Genomic DNA, 13,933 nt, shown 5'->3' on the forward strand with positions numbered 1-13,933 from the left:
AAAGTTTGGGCTTGACAAAATTGATTGAATCTCTATGGTCCAAGTGAAATAGAAGATGAAGCAATTAACCACTTAATTTAAACTACGTTAACAGTCAATCCAAGTAATTCTAACATTGGGCACTTTCATACCTTGAATTATTGATGAAGACACATCTATAAAGTAGAATATTGGTGATGAGTCAGTACCAAGCTGGGTCATTTAGGCCATAAAGTGGACAGTTCAATTTCTGATATTTGTATTTTTAATCCCTCTGGATGGCTTATATTAGTGTTGTCAAATGGTGAAACTAGCCATTTTCAATCTTTTCCAACTTGCAATAATACTATGCCATTTAATTTTATGATATCCTCCCTCACTTCTATATTCTACATAGCATTTTTACTTTTTTCAAAATCCTCATCTGAAGACATGCTCATTGATTTTAGAGAGAGAGGAAAAGAAGGAGAGGAAGAGGGAGAGAAATATCAATGTGTGAGAGAAACATTGATTTGCTGTTTCTCACATGTGCCCTGACCTTGGACCAAACATGCAACCCAGGCATGTGCCCTTACTGGAAATGGAACACATAAACCTTTTGGTTTATGGGTAGATGTTCCAATCAACTGAGGCACACCAGCTAGGGCGCATTTTTGAATCTTAATAAGTGACTTTATACTTAGCTAAGCATCATGCCACTTCGCTTGTAAATTTCTCCTTCTTGAGTCACCTAAAACCTCTCCAGTTTGCCTTAAAGGCAGATTTGGAAATCATTGCATTAGAAAAAGAGAACTATAAAGAATCCTAGGCAGCATCTGGTCCTAACTCTTATTTGGAGAGAAGGAAACTGAGACCAAGAGAGGTGAAGTAAACTACCTAAATGGAACTACCTAAATGGTAACCACACTGGTTACCATTAAAAATAGTTAAAATTGGTCCTGGCTGGTGTGGCTCAGTGGATTGAGCAGTAGCCTGTGATCTGAAGAGACACTGGTTGGATCCCTAGTCAGGGTACATGCCTGGGTTGCAGCCCATGTTCCCCAGCTGTGGGCATGAGAAAGGCAACCAACTGAAGTTTCACATCCATGTTTCTCTCCCTCTCTTTCTCCCTCCCTTTCCCCATCTCTGAAAATAAGGAAAAATAAAATCTTAAAAGAATAGTTACAATTGTACTTGCCACTTGTGTCTGTATCCATTGCAATGTGCCTTTGAAACTCTTGTCATCAAAAGTCGGCATCTACTTCCTTATAGCTTGAATCTGGGCTTGCATTATACCTTCCGTTGGCTGATAGAATGCAGAAGGAATAAGGATGCCAGTTCTGCAGCAATAGATAACAAATACATAATTTATTTTATTTTCCTTTTCAAAAAACTCTCGAGTATTCTAGAAAATCAGCAGTACTCAGAGAGATATTCTTCCCCTCTACTGCTTCCAGCTACTTGGTAAATTTTCAAACATTTTCTTTCTTTACTTGTATATTCTATAATCTCTTTCACATCTTCCACCTCATGAAGCTTTCTAACTCTGTTCTTTCCTCTTCTGTTTTTGAGTTTTTAGAAATAACTTCGGCTGAAGTGGAATTTTTTTACTATGCTATTGGGCATTACTTTCGGCACAAAGTTTTAATTCACTTAACAGCTTCTAGTACATCTATTTTTTTTTTTTTGGCCAGCAGGCAATGCTGCCAGCTATGTCCATACCAGCAGGCAAATTGCAAGTAACTCTGCGGATGAATACAAAAATATTTAAGAAAGGGGAAGTCCGCTTGCTGTGTTTGATAAATGTCCATTTTTTTTTGTCACCTGAAGCCTTGCATGTTAGCGTAAGATATTTGTGGCCTGAATAGAATAATGTTATCTGCTATTTTCTATTTATTTTGGATATTTCCTCATTTTTATCTGAGGGGAAATATGATATAATAAAATGAGCACTGAATTTCATAATTAGAAACCAGAGTTCAAATTCTGGATCATCTACCCCTTAGTTGTATCACTTCCGGCAAATCACTTCTCGTAAACCCAATTTCTTTATTACTTAGTTGTTGTTTTTGCTTTTTTTGGGAGAGTAAGATGCAGCATGTAGCATTTTGTAAGCTACAGACTCCAATCTCTACTTCTCTTCTGAGATCTACATATTTTTAACTGCTTATTGGACATTCTCTGCTGAATGTCCCATGTACAAATCTATCGCAGCATGTACTACTCCCCAGTTTTCATTTTCTCCTGAGTTCCTTCATTTGTTAAACGGTACTAATGTTCTGCCAGTTATCTAGGTTCCACACACCCAAACAAGTTTCTGATGGCTTTCTCTCATTTGTTCCAAGAAGCCATTTATTTATTTATTAATCTATGCATTCAGCCAAAGCCAAATACCTGCTCTCTTTATTGTTGCTACACATCGTCCATCGTCAGCTGCAGTCCTGTGTTTCAAACCAGACTTTGCTCCATCCTGTCTCTGTTTCAAACTCTGCTCCTCTGGTGAAGGCATGCATCTTGGACCTCTCAGCCTAAGCCTTGACCAGATCTTATCACTTCTCTGTCCATGTTCTCCCCAGCCACAGCATCTCTTGTCTCTGGCAAGAACAGTTATTCCTACTCTGTGCCTTTCAGAACCTACCCTATCTCCTTCTAATAACCATCTGTGCCACTAAGCCATTTTGTCCCATCTCCATCTCCCCAGTGGAAGAAGAGACTCCAATACTCTCAGTGACAGTGAGAGTGTTACCTAACTGTAATAAACACAGCTTCCTCATTTATCAAGTGAGAGGGATGCTGGCTACCTCACCAGGCCATTGTGAAATAAGATAACATACGTGACTGGCACAGAGGAAAAACTCGCAACCCAAGAGTTCTTCCCAAAGACCTGGATATGATTGTATAACACTAAACACAATACTCCTCACCTGACAGTTCAAAATAAAAGCAGCTTAGAATCCATTTAGGGAGATGAGAATGAAATGTTTAATACAATTGTGTATGTAGATAAAACAGGAAATGCAGTGCAGGTGGATGAGTACAAAGTGAAAAAGCCGAGAAGTATGAAATAGGATTACTCATGGAAGACAAGCAGGATGTGTCTTTTAAAGAAACCAACAGAATTTGTAAAAAGAGAGCAGGAGAATATTTTAAGTGTGGAGAATTACACAGGAAAATACCCGAGAACAAACAAAGTGTGACATTGTGCTGCTAGCCTGTTAAAACGGGAAGATGTGTTTTGGGTTAAAGATTGTCTTCAGAGAAGAAAAGTGGTGTCAGTTACTGCAGACTTCTTTTTTATTGAATTTGTCGGGGTGATATTGGTCAGCTACTGCAGGCTTAAGCTTCTTGTTCTAATTGCAGAGAGATATATGTGAGACAATGTTTCTAATATTATCCAAATTTTATTTTCAGTAAAGCCTGTGAGTTTTGTTGTGTCATTCTTAAATAGTCAAGTTAGGGACTTCATGAATTTGCAAATCCCTGATGTTTTATTAAACAAATGGTGCCTCGACTTGCTTTCAAATACATTGTTTTAAATCTAAAATAGTATTTGTGGAGGGAAAATTTGGCTGCATTTAAGCAACCATCCTCCAAGGGAGGTTTCCTGTGTTTTATTTATGAACATTAGTTGTATTCCCCTTCTGTGTGAATTGGGCTAGAAAATCACAAATGCAAAAGCCTTTGGGTTTGTGTAATCCAAGCTCTGCATGTTTTACAAATGAGGAACAGAGAGAGAGGGAGGTTAAATGTCTTTCATGAGGTCTTAGTTGGTGCCAAGATGAAACTTAAACTTCTCCTTAGGTTTTTAGTCTAATGCTTTAAAAAATATATCCTGAAGGACCTAGAATAGCCACTAAAGACAAAGAGCAGAGCTGGAGTACATCCACTATCAGACAGCAAGGCTTGCTCTAAAGCTATAGTAATTAACAAAGTGTAATATTGGCAGAAAGATAGGCCAATGAAATATGAGAGATTCCAGAAACACATTCACACTGAAATGGTGCCTTGATATGTGAGGATGCCACTGTACTTCAGTAGAGAATCAATGGTCTTCTCAATAAATGGTGCTGTGTCAAGTAGATATATCACTGAAAATTTTTTTTAAAAAAGGAAACTGACTCCTACCTCACACCAAACACAGAAATTTATTTGAGATGAATTACAGACATTGCATATGATAGCTAAATTAATCAAGTTTCTAGAATAAAACATGGAGAATATATTCACCTGAAATAGGTAAATACTTCTTAACTTCTCCCTCTCTCTTTCCCTGTATCTCTTCCTTTGATACTGGATGCTTAAAAATGGGAAAACAAGCCTTGGCTGGCATAGCTCAGTGGATTGAGCACAGGCTTCAAACCAAAGCATCGCAGGTTCGATTCCCAGTCAGGGCATATGCCTAGTTTGCAGGCCATGGCCCCCAACAACCGCACATTGATGTTTCTCTCTCTTTTTCTCCCTCCCTTCCCTCTCTCAAAATAAATAAATAAAATATTTAAAAAATGGGAAAACAATATTATCTGGGTTGACTAGTTAATAAATATAATAGTAATCATTTCTATGAATTATTTCCAAAATAGTATGTATTTTCATGTTCCACTATTCTAATTAATGCTTCTTCAAAATTTATGACTCTTCATTTGTCTTTTGTTTATGAAATTTTAGGAATGGACTTGAGACAATAAATGATTCTTTATTAGGCTAAGACACTTCTTTACAATGAAAAGGACTACAAGATTTATAATTATTTCAATTTAATTTAAGGAAACAGCACCTGGGGCTAGTATGGGGTCTGTACTATAATTTCATGAGTCTGTTCCTCTTTTGTTTATTTATTTTTGTCCATTAGACTCCATATGTAAGTGAGATCATATGGTATTTATCTTTATCTGAATGGCTTATTTCTCTTAGTATAATACTCTCCAGGTCCAACCATGCTGTCACAAAAAGTATGATTTCCTTCTTTTTTATACCCAAGTAGTATTCCATTGTGTAAATGTACCACAGCTTTTTTTTTTTAACCCATTCATCTACTTGTAGGAACTTGGGATGCTTTCAAATTTTGGTTGTTGTGAATAATACAACAGTGAACTAGGGGTGCAAATATATAGGGGTTCTTTAGAATTTGTGTTTCAGGTTTCTTCAGCTATATTTCCAAAAACAGGTATATAATTAAAGAACAAGGGACAACTGTAGATGCCCTTTCCAGGATTACTAGAAATAAATATTATTAGAAATAAATATTATTATTTAAAGGGGAAAAATTCCAGGACCAGCTGAAGAAAAAATGTATTCACAAGACCTAAGTTGAACTTTCCAGCAATGCCACTTCTAGGTGTGTACTCAAGAGAATAAAAAGCAGGGATGGAAATAGATTATGTGTATGCTCATGTTCAGGGCAGCATTAGTCACAATAGCCATGAGGTAGAAGAGACCCAAGTGTCCCTCAATATATGAAGAGATAAACAAAATGTTGTATACACATATAATAAATATTATTCAGCCTTAAACAGAGAGACATTCCAATACATTCTACAACATAGGTAAGGACATTATGCTAAGTTAGGTAAGCCAATCACCAAAGGACAAATACATGATTCCATTTACATAAGGTACATAGAATAGTGAAATTCTAAGAGACAGAAACCACAATGGTTGTTGTCAGGTGGTGGGGGTGGGAGGAACAGGGAGTTAGTAGGCAATAGCTACAGAGTTTCAGTTTGCAAGATGAAAAATTTCTGGGGATGGATGGTGGTGATTTTTGTGCAACAGTGTGAAAATACTCAGTGCCACAAACTGTGTACTTAAAAATGGTTAAATGGTAAACTTTATGTTATATATATTTTACTACCATAAAATGTGCTTAGCTCAGTATCTTGCCATGTGAGAGATCCAACATTCTTCTTAATTAATCGAAAACAGTGATGAGAGAGAGTTTTAACCTACCACCTTTGAAAGGAAGGATGATAATTTTTTAGTGTGATTCTTATTTTCAATTTAGTTAGCTAGACCTAGAGTTGTTTTCTGCATTCCCCCCCACCCGGATTTTAGGGATATTATCACCACCTTTGAAATCTGTTTCCATAGATCATGGTAAGTCTTATTCTCTCATTTTATTAGTCAGGGTTCCTCATTAACATAGGAAACTGTTCAGTAAAGACCTGTCTCATTTGATAATGGTCCCTGAGTCCCCTGGATTATGGCAGGGATTTCACTTTGTAATCATCTCCCAGGAGAAGCTGTCCGAACAGCTGCGAAGGCAAGAGCGAGCTACAATGGACAGTGATGTTTTTTACAGCAGCAAGGAGCTGAAGCTGACCAAATTGAATCTTTTCTGCTTTTCACTGGTAAGTCTCTTCACATGCACCGTTTATACTCTCATTTTTATCTTACTGTGTCAACTAAAAGGATGAAATTAGGATATTTCCTAAACTTCCTATGAGGTAATATTAATACATTTACAGTCTGATAAGAAAGGCCACATCAGAAAGAGGAGAAAGGATGTTTTCATTAAAGCATATACGCCAATACTATTCAAAGGTAAGTGATTTACAAAAATATAAAGAGACATATATATATACATATTTATCTACAACAATGACTAGTTGTTTAACATTTGATGCTGAATTTGTAGGATATGTAAATAGTATTTTTAAGCAAGTATTTTCTTCTCTTTCGTATAATAGTATAAATATTTTTGCAACAAAATATGTTGCATTTGGGTTGTTTGCTTTGCTTTGAGACATCCTAGAAATCAAAATTTGTTCTGTGTTATTTGAATAATGAATTTCATGCAGTGCTGACTTGGTGAAACTTCTACAGAGGCTGCTTTCTGAGTCACAAAGCACTGCAAACGCAAGGCACAATGGATTGATCCAGTCCTGCAGCTGTGCTCATTCAAGGGTATGAGCACCTCTCAAATTTTTCGATGTTATTATCTTTTTTCACTTATTATACATTTATTCTTTTTATTTATGAAAAAATAATTTGTATTGTTATTCTATTATAGTTGCCCCAATTTCCCCCATTTGCCCTCTTCTACCTATCCCACCCCCTGCTCCGACAGTCCATCCCCACAGTGTTGTCCATGTCCATGGGTCATTCGTACATGTTCTTTGTCTAGTCCCTTCCCCTTCTTTCCACCATTATCCCCCTCTCCCCTCCCCTCTGGTCACTTTCAGTCTGTTCGATGCTGCCTGAAGTAGATCAGTGAAAGTTAGCAGGTAGTCATAGATCTGGAAATATTTTATAACTCTAACCCGCATTTGTGACCATCTGCCAAAGCTAAAAATGAATGTCAAAAATAATCTTATTCATTTCTATCTGTGTTTACAGCAGGACATTATGTCTATTCATTGGTTTTTCACAATGTCATGGGGAAATAGAATGGTTTAAATTGATGTTTGTTTTCTTTTCAAATTGCAAATAAGATTAACATAAGTGCTGGAGATGGAGCTGACACAGGTTGTAATACCTAAACAGGAGGTGTTTTAAGCCCAGAGGAGGGATTTAATCTTGGAGCATCTTGAAAAACGAAATGTGATTGTGGTTGTGGTAGGAAGAATCATGGAGTTTGCGCTGCCTATATAGTCCCAGTTTACAAAATAACTGCCAGTGCTCCACTTTGCATTGTGCCATATAAATCTGATTGGAGAATTCCCATTTTAGGTGATTTAAGTGGTATTGTGCATTTTTTCTAGTTGATCTAAAAGAACTATATATGGTTTTATACGAATACACTTCCCAGGGAAATAGGCAGTGAGGCAGCACAGCCCACTGCATTCTGAGTCCACTCTGAGCGGTACTATAATCAATATGCTAATGTTTCTGTAACTTAGCGTAGCTTGGCCTAGTGGGGCATGCGCTTGTAATCCTGCCATTAAAGACTTACAGCCACATAACGAGCATGATTGTCTTTCTCTGTGACAGAGAGAAAGGAACAAACACTCAAAAAGAATTGCTGCAAGTCCATGCCTCATAGACTCAATTTGACTGTAACTCTTTTCTTTCTTTTAAAGTTACTCTTAAAAAGTTACTTTAAACATATTGGATTAGACTGAACCACCAAGAGCATTGAATATTTTGTTTGAGCATTCCAAAGTTTACACATTTGTCTAAATTAGTTGCTTTAATACTACAAGGTACTTGGAAAAAATTATGTCCATCTTAGGTGTTATTTATTTCTACTGTGGAGTAAATAAAGTTATTTAGTGTATGGACTCTAAACCAGGGTGTTATGACACCCCACTGTGCTGTTGTGAACGGTGAAAGGGGGTAGGGTTACATTTTTTGGCCAGAAATTGTGAATATTTCAAAGCATATTTTATCTTTGCCTATATGAATGTAAAAATATGGAACATTGTATTTTTAAAAAGAGATTAAAAACCACTGATTTAGTGGAAAGAAAGATTTCAGCATTATAAAGTGAAGGTATATATAAATATATTGACCTTTAAATCTCTAGGATGGAGGTAATTTTAAATATTAAGCATTTCATAAAGATTACCACTAAGGAAAGCCAGTTGGAAGAGTTAAACATTCCTTATTTAAGTGTAGGGGGAAATTGTAACTCTTTCAGTAGATAGGGTTTTTAAGAGAAATATAAGACAAACTTAATGAACTGCCCATTCTGAACCAAGAGTATTATAAATAATCCATTAAAAGTGATTGCTTTTATTTTGGATCTATAAACTCAAAATGGAATCTCTCTTTCAAAGGGGAGACAGGAATATCCTTTTATGTATGCCACTTTGACTCCAGGATTTTCCTTAGAGTTTTACATTGTGATAAGGCTTTTAGAAAGCTCGTTCATAAGAAGCAAGATGATTTCCTTGTTGAGCTCATCATATAGTTATTGAGTTTAAGGTTACCAATCAATTATCTCTGCACCATTTCTTCAGTAATTTGAAATGCTGCCTCTATTTTTATTTGAACTCTATCCTATCCCACTGCTTTGTCTCTATCCCTTTCCTTATACCTATTCTTTGCATACTTATTAAGATACTTGTAATGCCAAGTATATATCTCCCTTTGAAGAATGCCTATCTTTGTCCTTCAAAATTTGAACTTTTTAATTCTTTGCACGTCTATGTAAATTTAGGATCATCTTGTCGGGTTATAATAAAATCTTTGATGAAATCTTTGATGAGGAGAGAGCTGACTAGGCCCTGGCTGGGTAGCCAAGTTGTTTAGTGTATCAACTCAATCCCCCTTGATCCCCCTTCAAGGCACATACAAGATGCAACCAATAAATGCATGAATAAATGGAGCAATAAATTGGTGTTTCCCCCACCTCTAGTCTCTTCATTTCTCTCTTTCTAAAATAAATCAATTAAAAAAAGATAGATTTGATTTTTATATCTTCTTTACAGAAAATTGGCTTCATAATGGGTTTGAGATGCACAAATGTGCATCTTTTTTATTTATTCTGATTTTTATGGTCTTTAATGATGTTTTATAATGTTCTGTATAAAATTATTCCACATATTTTGCTAAATTTATTGGTAGGGGTCTAAGAATTTCAGTTGCTATTGTGATTATTATTTTCTTAATTTGTTTGGCTGATTTATGGGTACATTATTAATTTTCAGATGTTGATATTATAAGTACTTTTGCTGAATTTTAAAAATTCTGATAGCTAATCTTTTTAAGATTTTATTTGCAGATAATCTGTAAGTTTTTCTTTTCTTTAGCAGCCCCTATCAACTTCTCTCTCCCTTCTATAACACTGACAGGAATGCTAGAATGGCAGCCATCCTAGTCTTGTCTCTAATGTTCATGCAATTACTTCTTGAGTTTTCTGGAGCTTTTGATAACTAAACCTGATGAGATTAAGGAAGTCTTATCCTTTTACAATTTGTTAAGATCATGAGTGAATAATAAATTTTTCAAATGCCTTAGAATATTTATTGAAACAATAAACTTTCTTTTAAATATTTTAATATGTATTTAAATGTTGAAGCATTCATATATTTCTATATTAAATATTGACTGGCCACTATATATATACATATATCTGAAGATATGTCCATTGCTTTTAGAAGAGAGAAAGGAAGAGAGAGAGAAACATCGTTGTGAGAGAGAACCATGGATTGGTTGCCTCCCTCTTGCATGCATCCCTGGATCATACATGAAAGCTAGTTATGTGCCCTGATCAGGATTCAAACCCACAACCTTTTGGTGTATGGGATGCCACTCCAATCAAGTGAGCCATCTGGCAAGGGCTGGCCATGGTATATTTCTATGTACACTATTAAATTTTATTTTGTTATCATTATATTTAGGATTTAAAACAAACTATGTTATAACTAAATAGGTCTATAGTTTTGTTGAATTGAAAGAAAATTCTGTCATCTTAGTTTTTAGAATTCTTATTAATCCTATGTTCTAGCACCTCAATATACCCTCCACACTTCTACCTGAATGTTTCATGTGTTTTCTATTTATCTTTCTATTCTGTACTCTTGGCAAGAACTCCTCAGCACTTTCTAGTTCTTTTGAGACGTCTAGAGTTCATCCCAGTTTTTGATTATTTACCACAAATTTCTATGATTATTAATTTTCAAGAGTTTACATTTTTTATTGCTATTTAATCATTCTCATTTTATTTTTGCTTATTTTGTTTTCATCATAGATTATTTTTAATTGGAATTAGTTTTTCATTTAGCTCTGTGAAGGTAATACATATCCTTTTTAAAATTATTTCTTCACCCATTTTATGATTTTAACTTTATCTAGAATAAAATGGTTTTATTTTCAGACTGTCCAAGCTGTTGGCTCTTGTTCTCATCATTTGATCCTTTCATATATCTTGGCTACTATTGAATGATAACTATTTTTCTCTTTCCTCTCCCATTTTCCTACTTCCTATGTCTCTGACTTTCTCCCCTTTTCTCCTTCTCCTTTCCCTCTCTCTTCCTCTCCTTTCCGGTCTCCATCCAGTTGTGAGGCAAAATCTCAAGTCTGTCTGTGGCTCCAATGTAGAATCAAGGCTTGCATTTCTGGTCCAGAGATCTCATCCCAAGACTGGTGTATTAATCATCCAATCACTAAACTGGCTGAGTTTGTTTCAGATCTCAGTTTGGTTCTGCATTATTGAATTTTGCTTTTCTGGCCCAATAACTGTTGGAAGGAGCTTTTTCCAGCCTCCTTTTATAGTGAGTGCTATTGTAGCCCCTGGATTTCAGCATGGAGTTTGCTTTATGTGGAGGACATACGTCTAATGCATGTTATCCCACAAGGCCCAAAATCTAGTCAGTGCTACCTGTTTGAGAATGGGTGTTTAACAGGTCCAAAGCATTACCTCTACTCATCAGTTTATGTTTCTGTTAGGTTTTGAATACTCTATATATTTATGTATTTTAGAACACACAGGTCTGGGTCTTATTTAGGTCTTTTTAATTCTCCTAATAATTTGCCATGTGTTTGGAGCAGGGGTTACTTAATAATTTCAAACTGTAGAGCATATCGCTTGAGAGTTCCAAAGGCAGACAATACAAAAGAATTCAATCTTTACTTTGCTTGTATCTTAAAATGCATTTTTAAAGATGAGACCATTTCAATACAACACAGTAGTTTTTTTCTCATTGTTTCAAGCAAGAAAACTTTTTTATAATACAAGTGATGTTTATATTGATGACACCATTATCAGCATCAACAGTTATCATATCTAGAGATTTTCAGTATATTTAGTGCACACCTCTCTCCCTTAAAACTGTTTCTAGATGATGCATAACTAGAGCAATTCTGTCTCAAAAAGAAAAAAATATATAGCAAGTCAATTCAGTCAATACATTTGCTTCCCAAATACAAAGATTACAATATAGTTTGCAGTGGTTTTAAATGCAAACCCATACATTTTAAAAGTTAATTACTCCATATAAATAAAAAACAAATAAATAGTATCATTTCTTAATATGAAAAGAATGTGAACCTTAATATTAATGTCTTCATTGTACTTGTGAAATACCTTTGCTGTCTGAAAGCACATACTGTGCTCATCTGGTCCTGACAATTGCTCTGTACAGTAAAGACTGCTGCCTTACAGTTGAGGAAGCTATAAAACAACAGATTGTGCTTCTTATTTAAGGACATAGTGTTAATTAAAGACATGCATATATCTAAGGTCTGACACCCAACACAGTTTATTGGTACACAAATTAACTTTTATTTAGTACCTTGAACTTGATGTCTTCATCGTGTTTCTTGAGAAATTACCTCATTTTGTGCATGGCTCTCCAATACTTACAATCTTGTTTGAATTTTGGCTCTGTAATAAATGGTGAGAATGTCTTTCTTCACTTTCTTGTTCACTGTTAAAAACTGGCACACCAAAAACTCTTAATCTCTATGCCTAGGATAATTCAAATGCGATACTGTAGAAAGGTGGTTTTGGTTAGATGACTTTTCAAGGAAAATTATCATTTTGTTATTTTTTGACTCATAAATCTCTTTATTGCAGGAGGGCTCTATGGGCAGTTTATATGAGCCAGTCCCAGAGCAGCATGCTAACAAAGAAAGCACCTCTGGTAAAATTGGTTCTCATTTTATCCTTTGGGGAGAGTGGAAAAGCATACAACAATCTTTTCATGGTGAGTGAAGCCTTGAACTGAGTGGATTATATATTGTTATAAATTTAGAATCACTTACTTAGTGATGGCTGTTAACACAGCCAAAATCCCATGTTCTCACCCTGGCTGGTGTGGCTCAGTGGACTGCATGCTGGCCTACAAATGGAAGAGCTGCTGGTTCTATTGCCAGGCAGGGCACATGCCTGGGCTGCAGGTGAGGTCCCCGATTGGGGGCATGTGAGAGGCAAGCAATCCATGTTTCTCTCACACATCAATGGTTCTCTCCCTCTCTTTCTCCCTCCCTTCCCCTCTCTCTAAAAATAAATAAATAAAATCTTTAAAAATCCATTGTTCTCAGAAAGTTCTTCATTTATTTTTAGTTTCTGATTTTCTCTTCATTGTGTCTCTTTCATGATTTTGGCTTGTTAATATGAACTACCATTCATAGTGTATGTATTAAGTGATTATATAAAGTAACTCAATCCTCAAAACAACTTTATGACAAAGAAATAATTATAATATTTTCTTGATGAGGAAATTTCAAGAGAGAAAAGTAAAATAACATTCTAAACGCTATAAAGGAGTAAGTGTTAAAGCTGGCAATTAAATATATATGTATCAGTAGTTTATCAGTAGTTTAGTGGTAAACCAGCTCTTTAGCGTGGGCCCAGCTTGAGATTTGTAGCATTTGCCAATTGCTATGGTGTAAATGCTTCTACTGTGGTCAATTTAAAACTACCAGTGATTTAATAACAGGCTTACAACACCTGAATGTTTAATTATTCACTACCTCTAGTGCTGACCACAGCACACCACTGACTACTTTAAAGTCCGTGCTAACCACATATTCAGCAGCTTATTTAATTTATGGACACACACCATCAACTTACAAAACATGAGTATTGCTAGAATGCAAGTGCAAATAGTTTTTGTGAATTACCTTTATAACCCTAGAGGAATAGAGTTCTCTGTGCTATGCAAAATTGGACCTGTCCCTGTTTAACAGTGCTGGCCATTCTCCTAGTTAATTGTGCTATATTTAAATTAACTCCATACTAATAACTTATTTTGCTTCTACTGTGGTAAGGACAATACAAAACATCCTGTCAGCTGCAAATAATGAACTTCCCTATACTTATAGATTTAGATGTCATCTCCTACCCTTATAATCATACCTCCCCAATAACATAAAAAATAATATTAACTGTCATTTATTCAGTGCTTCTTTATTATAAAGCACTAGACTAGGTGATGCTATATATGATATTATCTGTGTTGATCCTTACAAGAACTTTAAAGAAGTTTTAAAATGTTGAGAAAGGTTAAATAGTTTTCCAGTTTAAAAAAACAAGATGACCCAGGATTAAAATCCACATATTCTTTTCCTCTAGAGAAAGGGCTACAGT

General features: G+C 35.4%; 1 protein-coding gene across 1 annotated transcript in view; it reads left to right on the top strand.

Annotated features, from left to right (window-relative positions):
- Positions 1–6,157: 6,157 nt before the first annotated feature.
- LOC123827380 (putative uncharacterized protein ENSP00000383407) overlaps positions 6,158–13,933 on the top strand; it is a 73,900-nt gene continuing 66,124 nt past the window's right edge. The window contains 3 exon segments of the mRNA XM_045851891.1: positions 6,158–6,258; positions 6,260–6,305; positions 12,419–12,485. Of these exon segments, the coding sequence (XP_045707847.1) occupies positions 6,158–6,258; positions 6,260–6,305; positions 12,419–12,485 (214 nt within the window).

Source organism: Phyllostomus hastatus, unplaced genomic scaffold (genome assembly GCF_019186645.2).
Source record: "Phyllostomus hastatus isolate PE091 unplaced genomic scaffold, TTU_PhHast_1.1 phas_contig_86, whole genome shotgun sequence".
Taxonomy (NCBI): domain Eukaryota; kingdom Metazoa; phylum Chordata; class Mammalia; order Chiroptera; family Phyllostomidae; genus Phyllostomus; species Phyllostomus hastatus.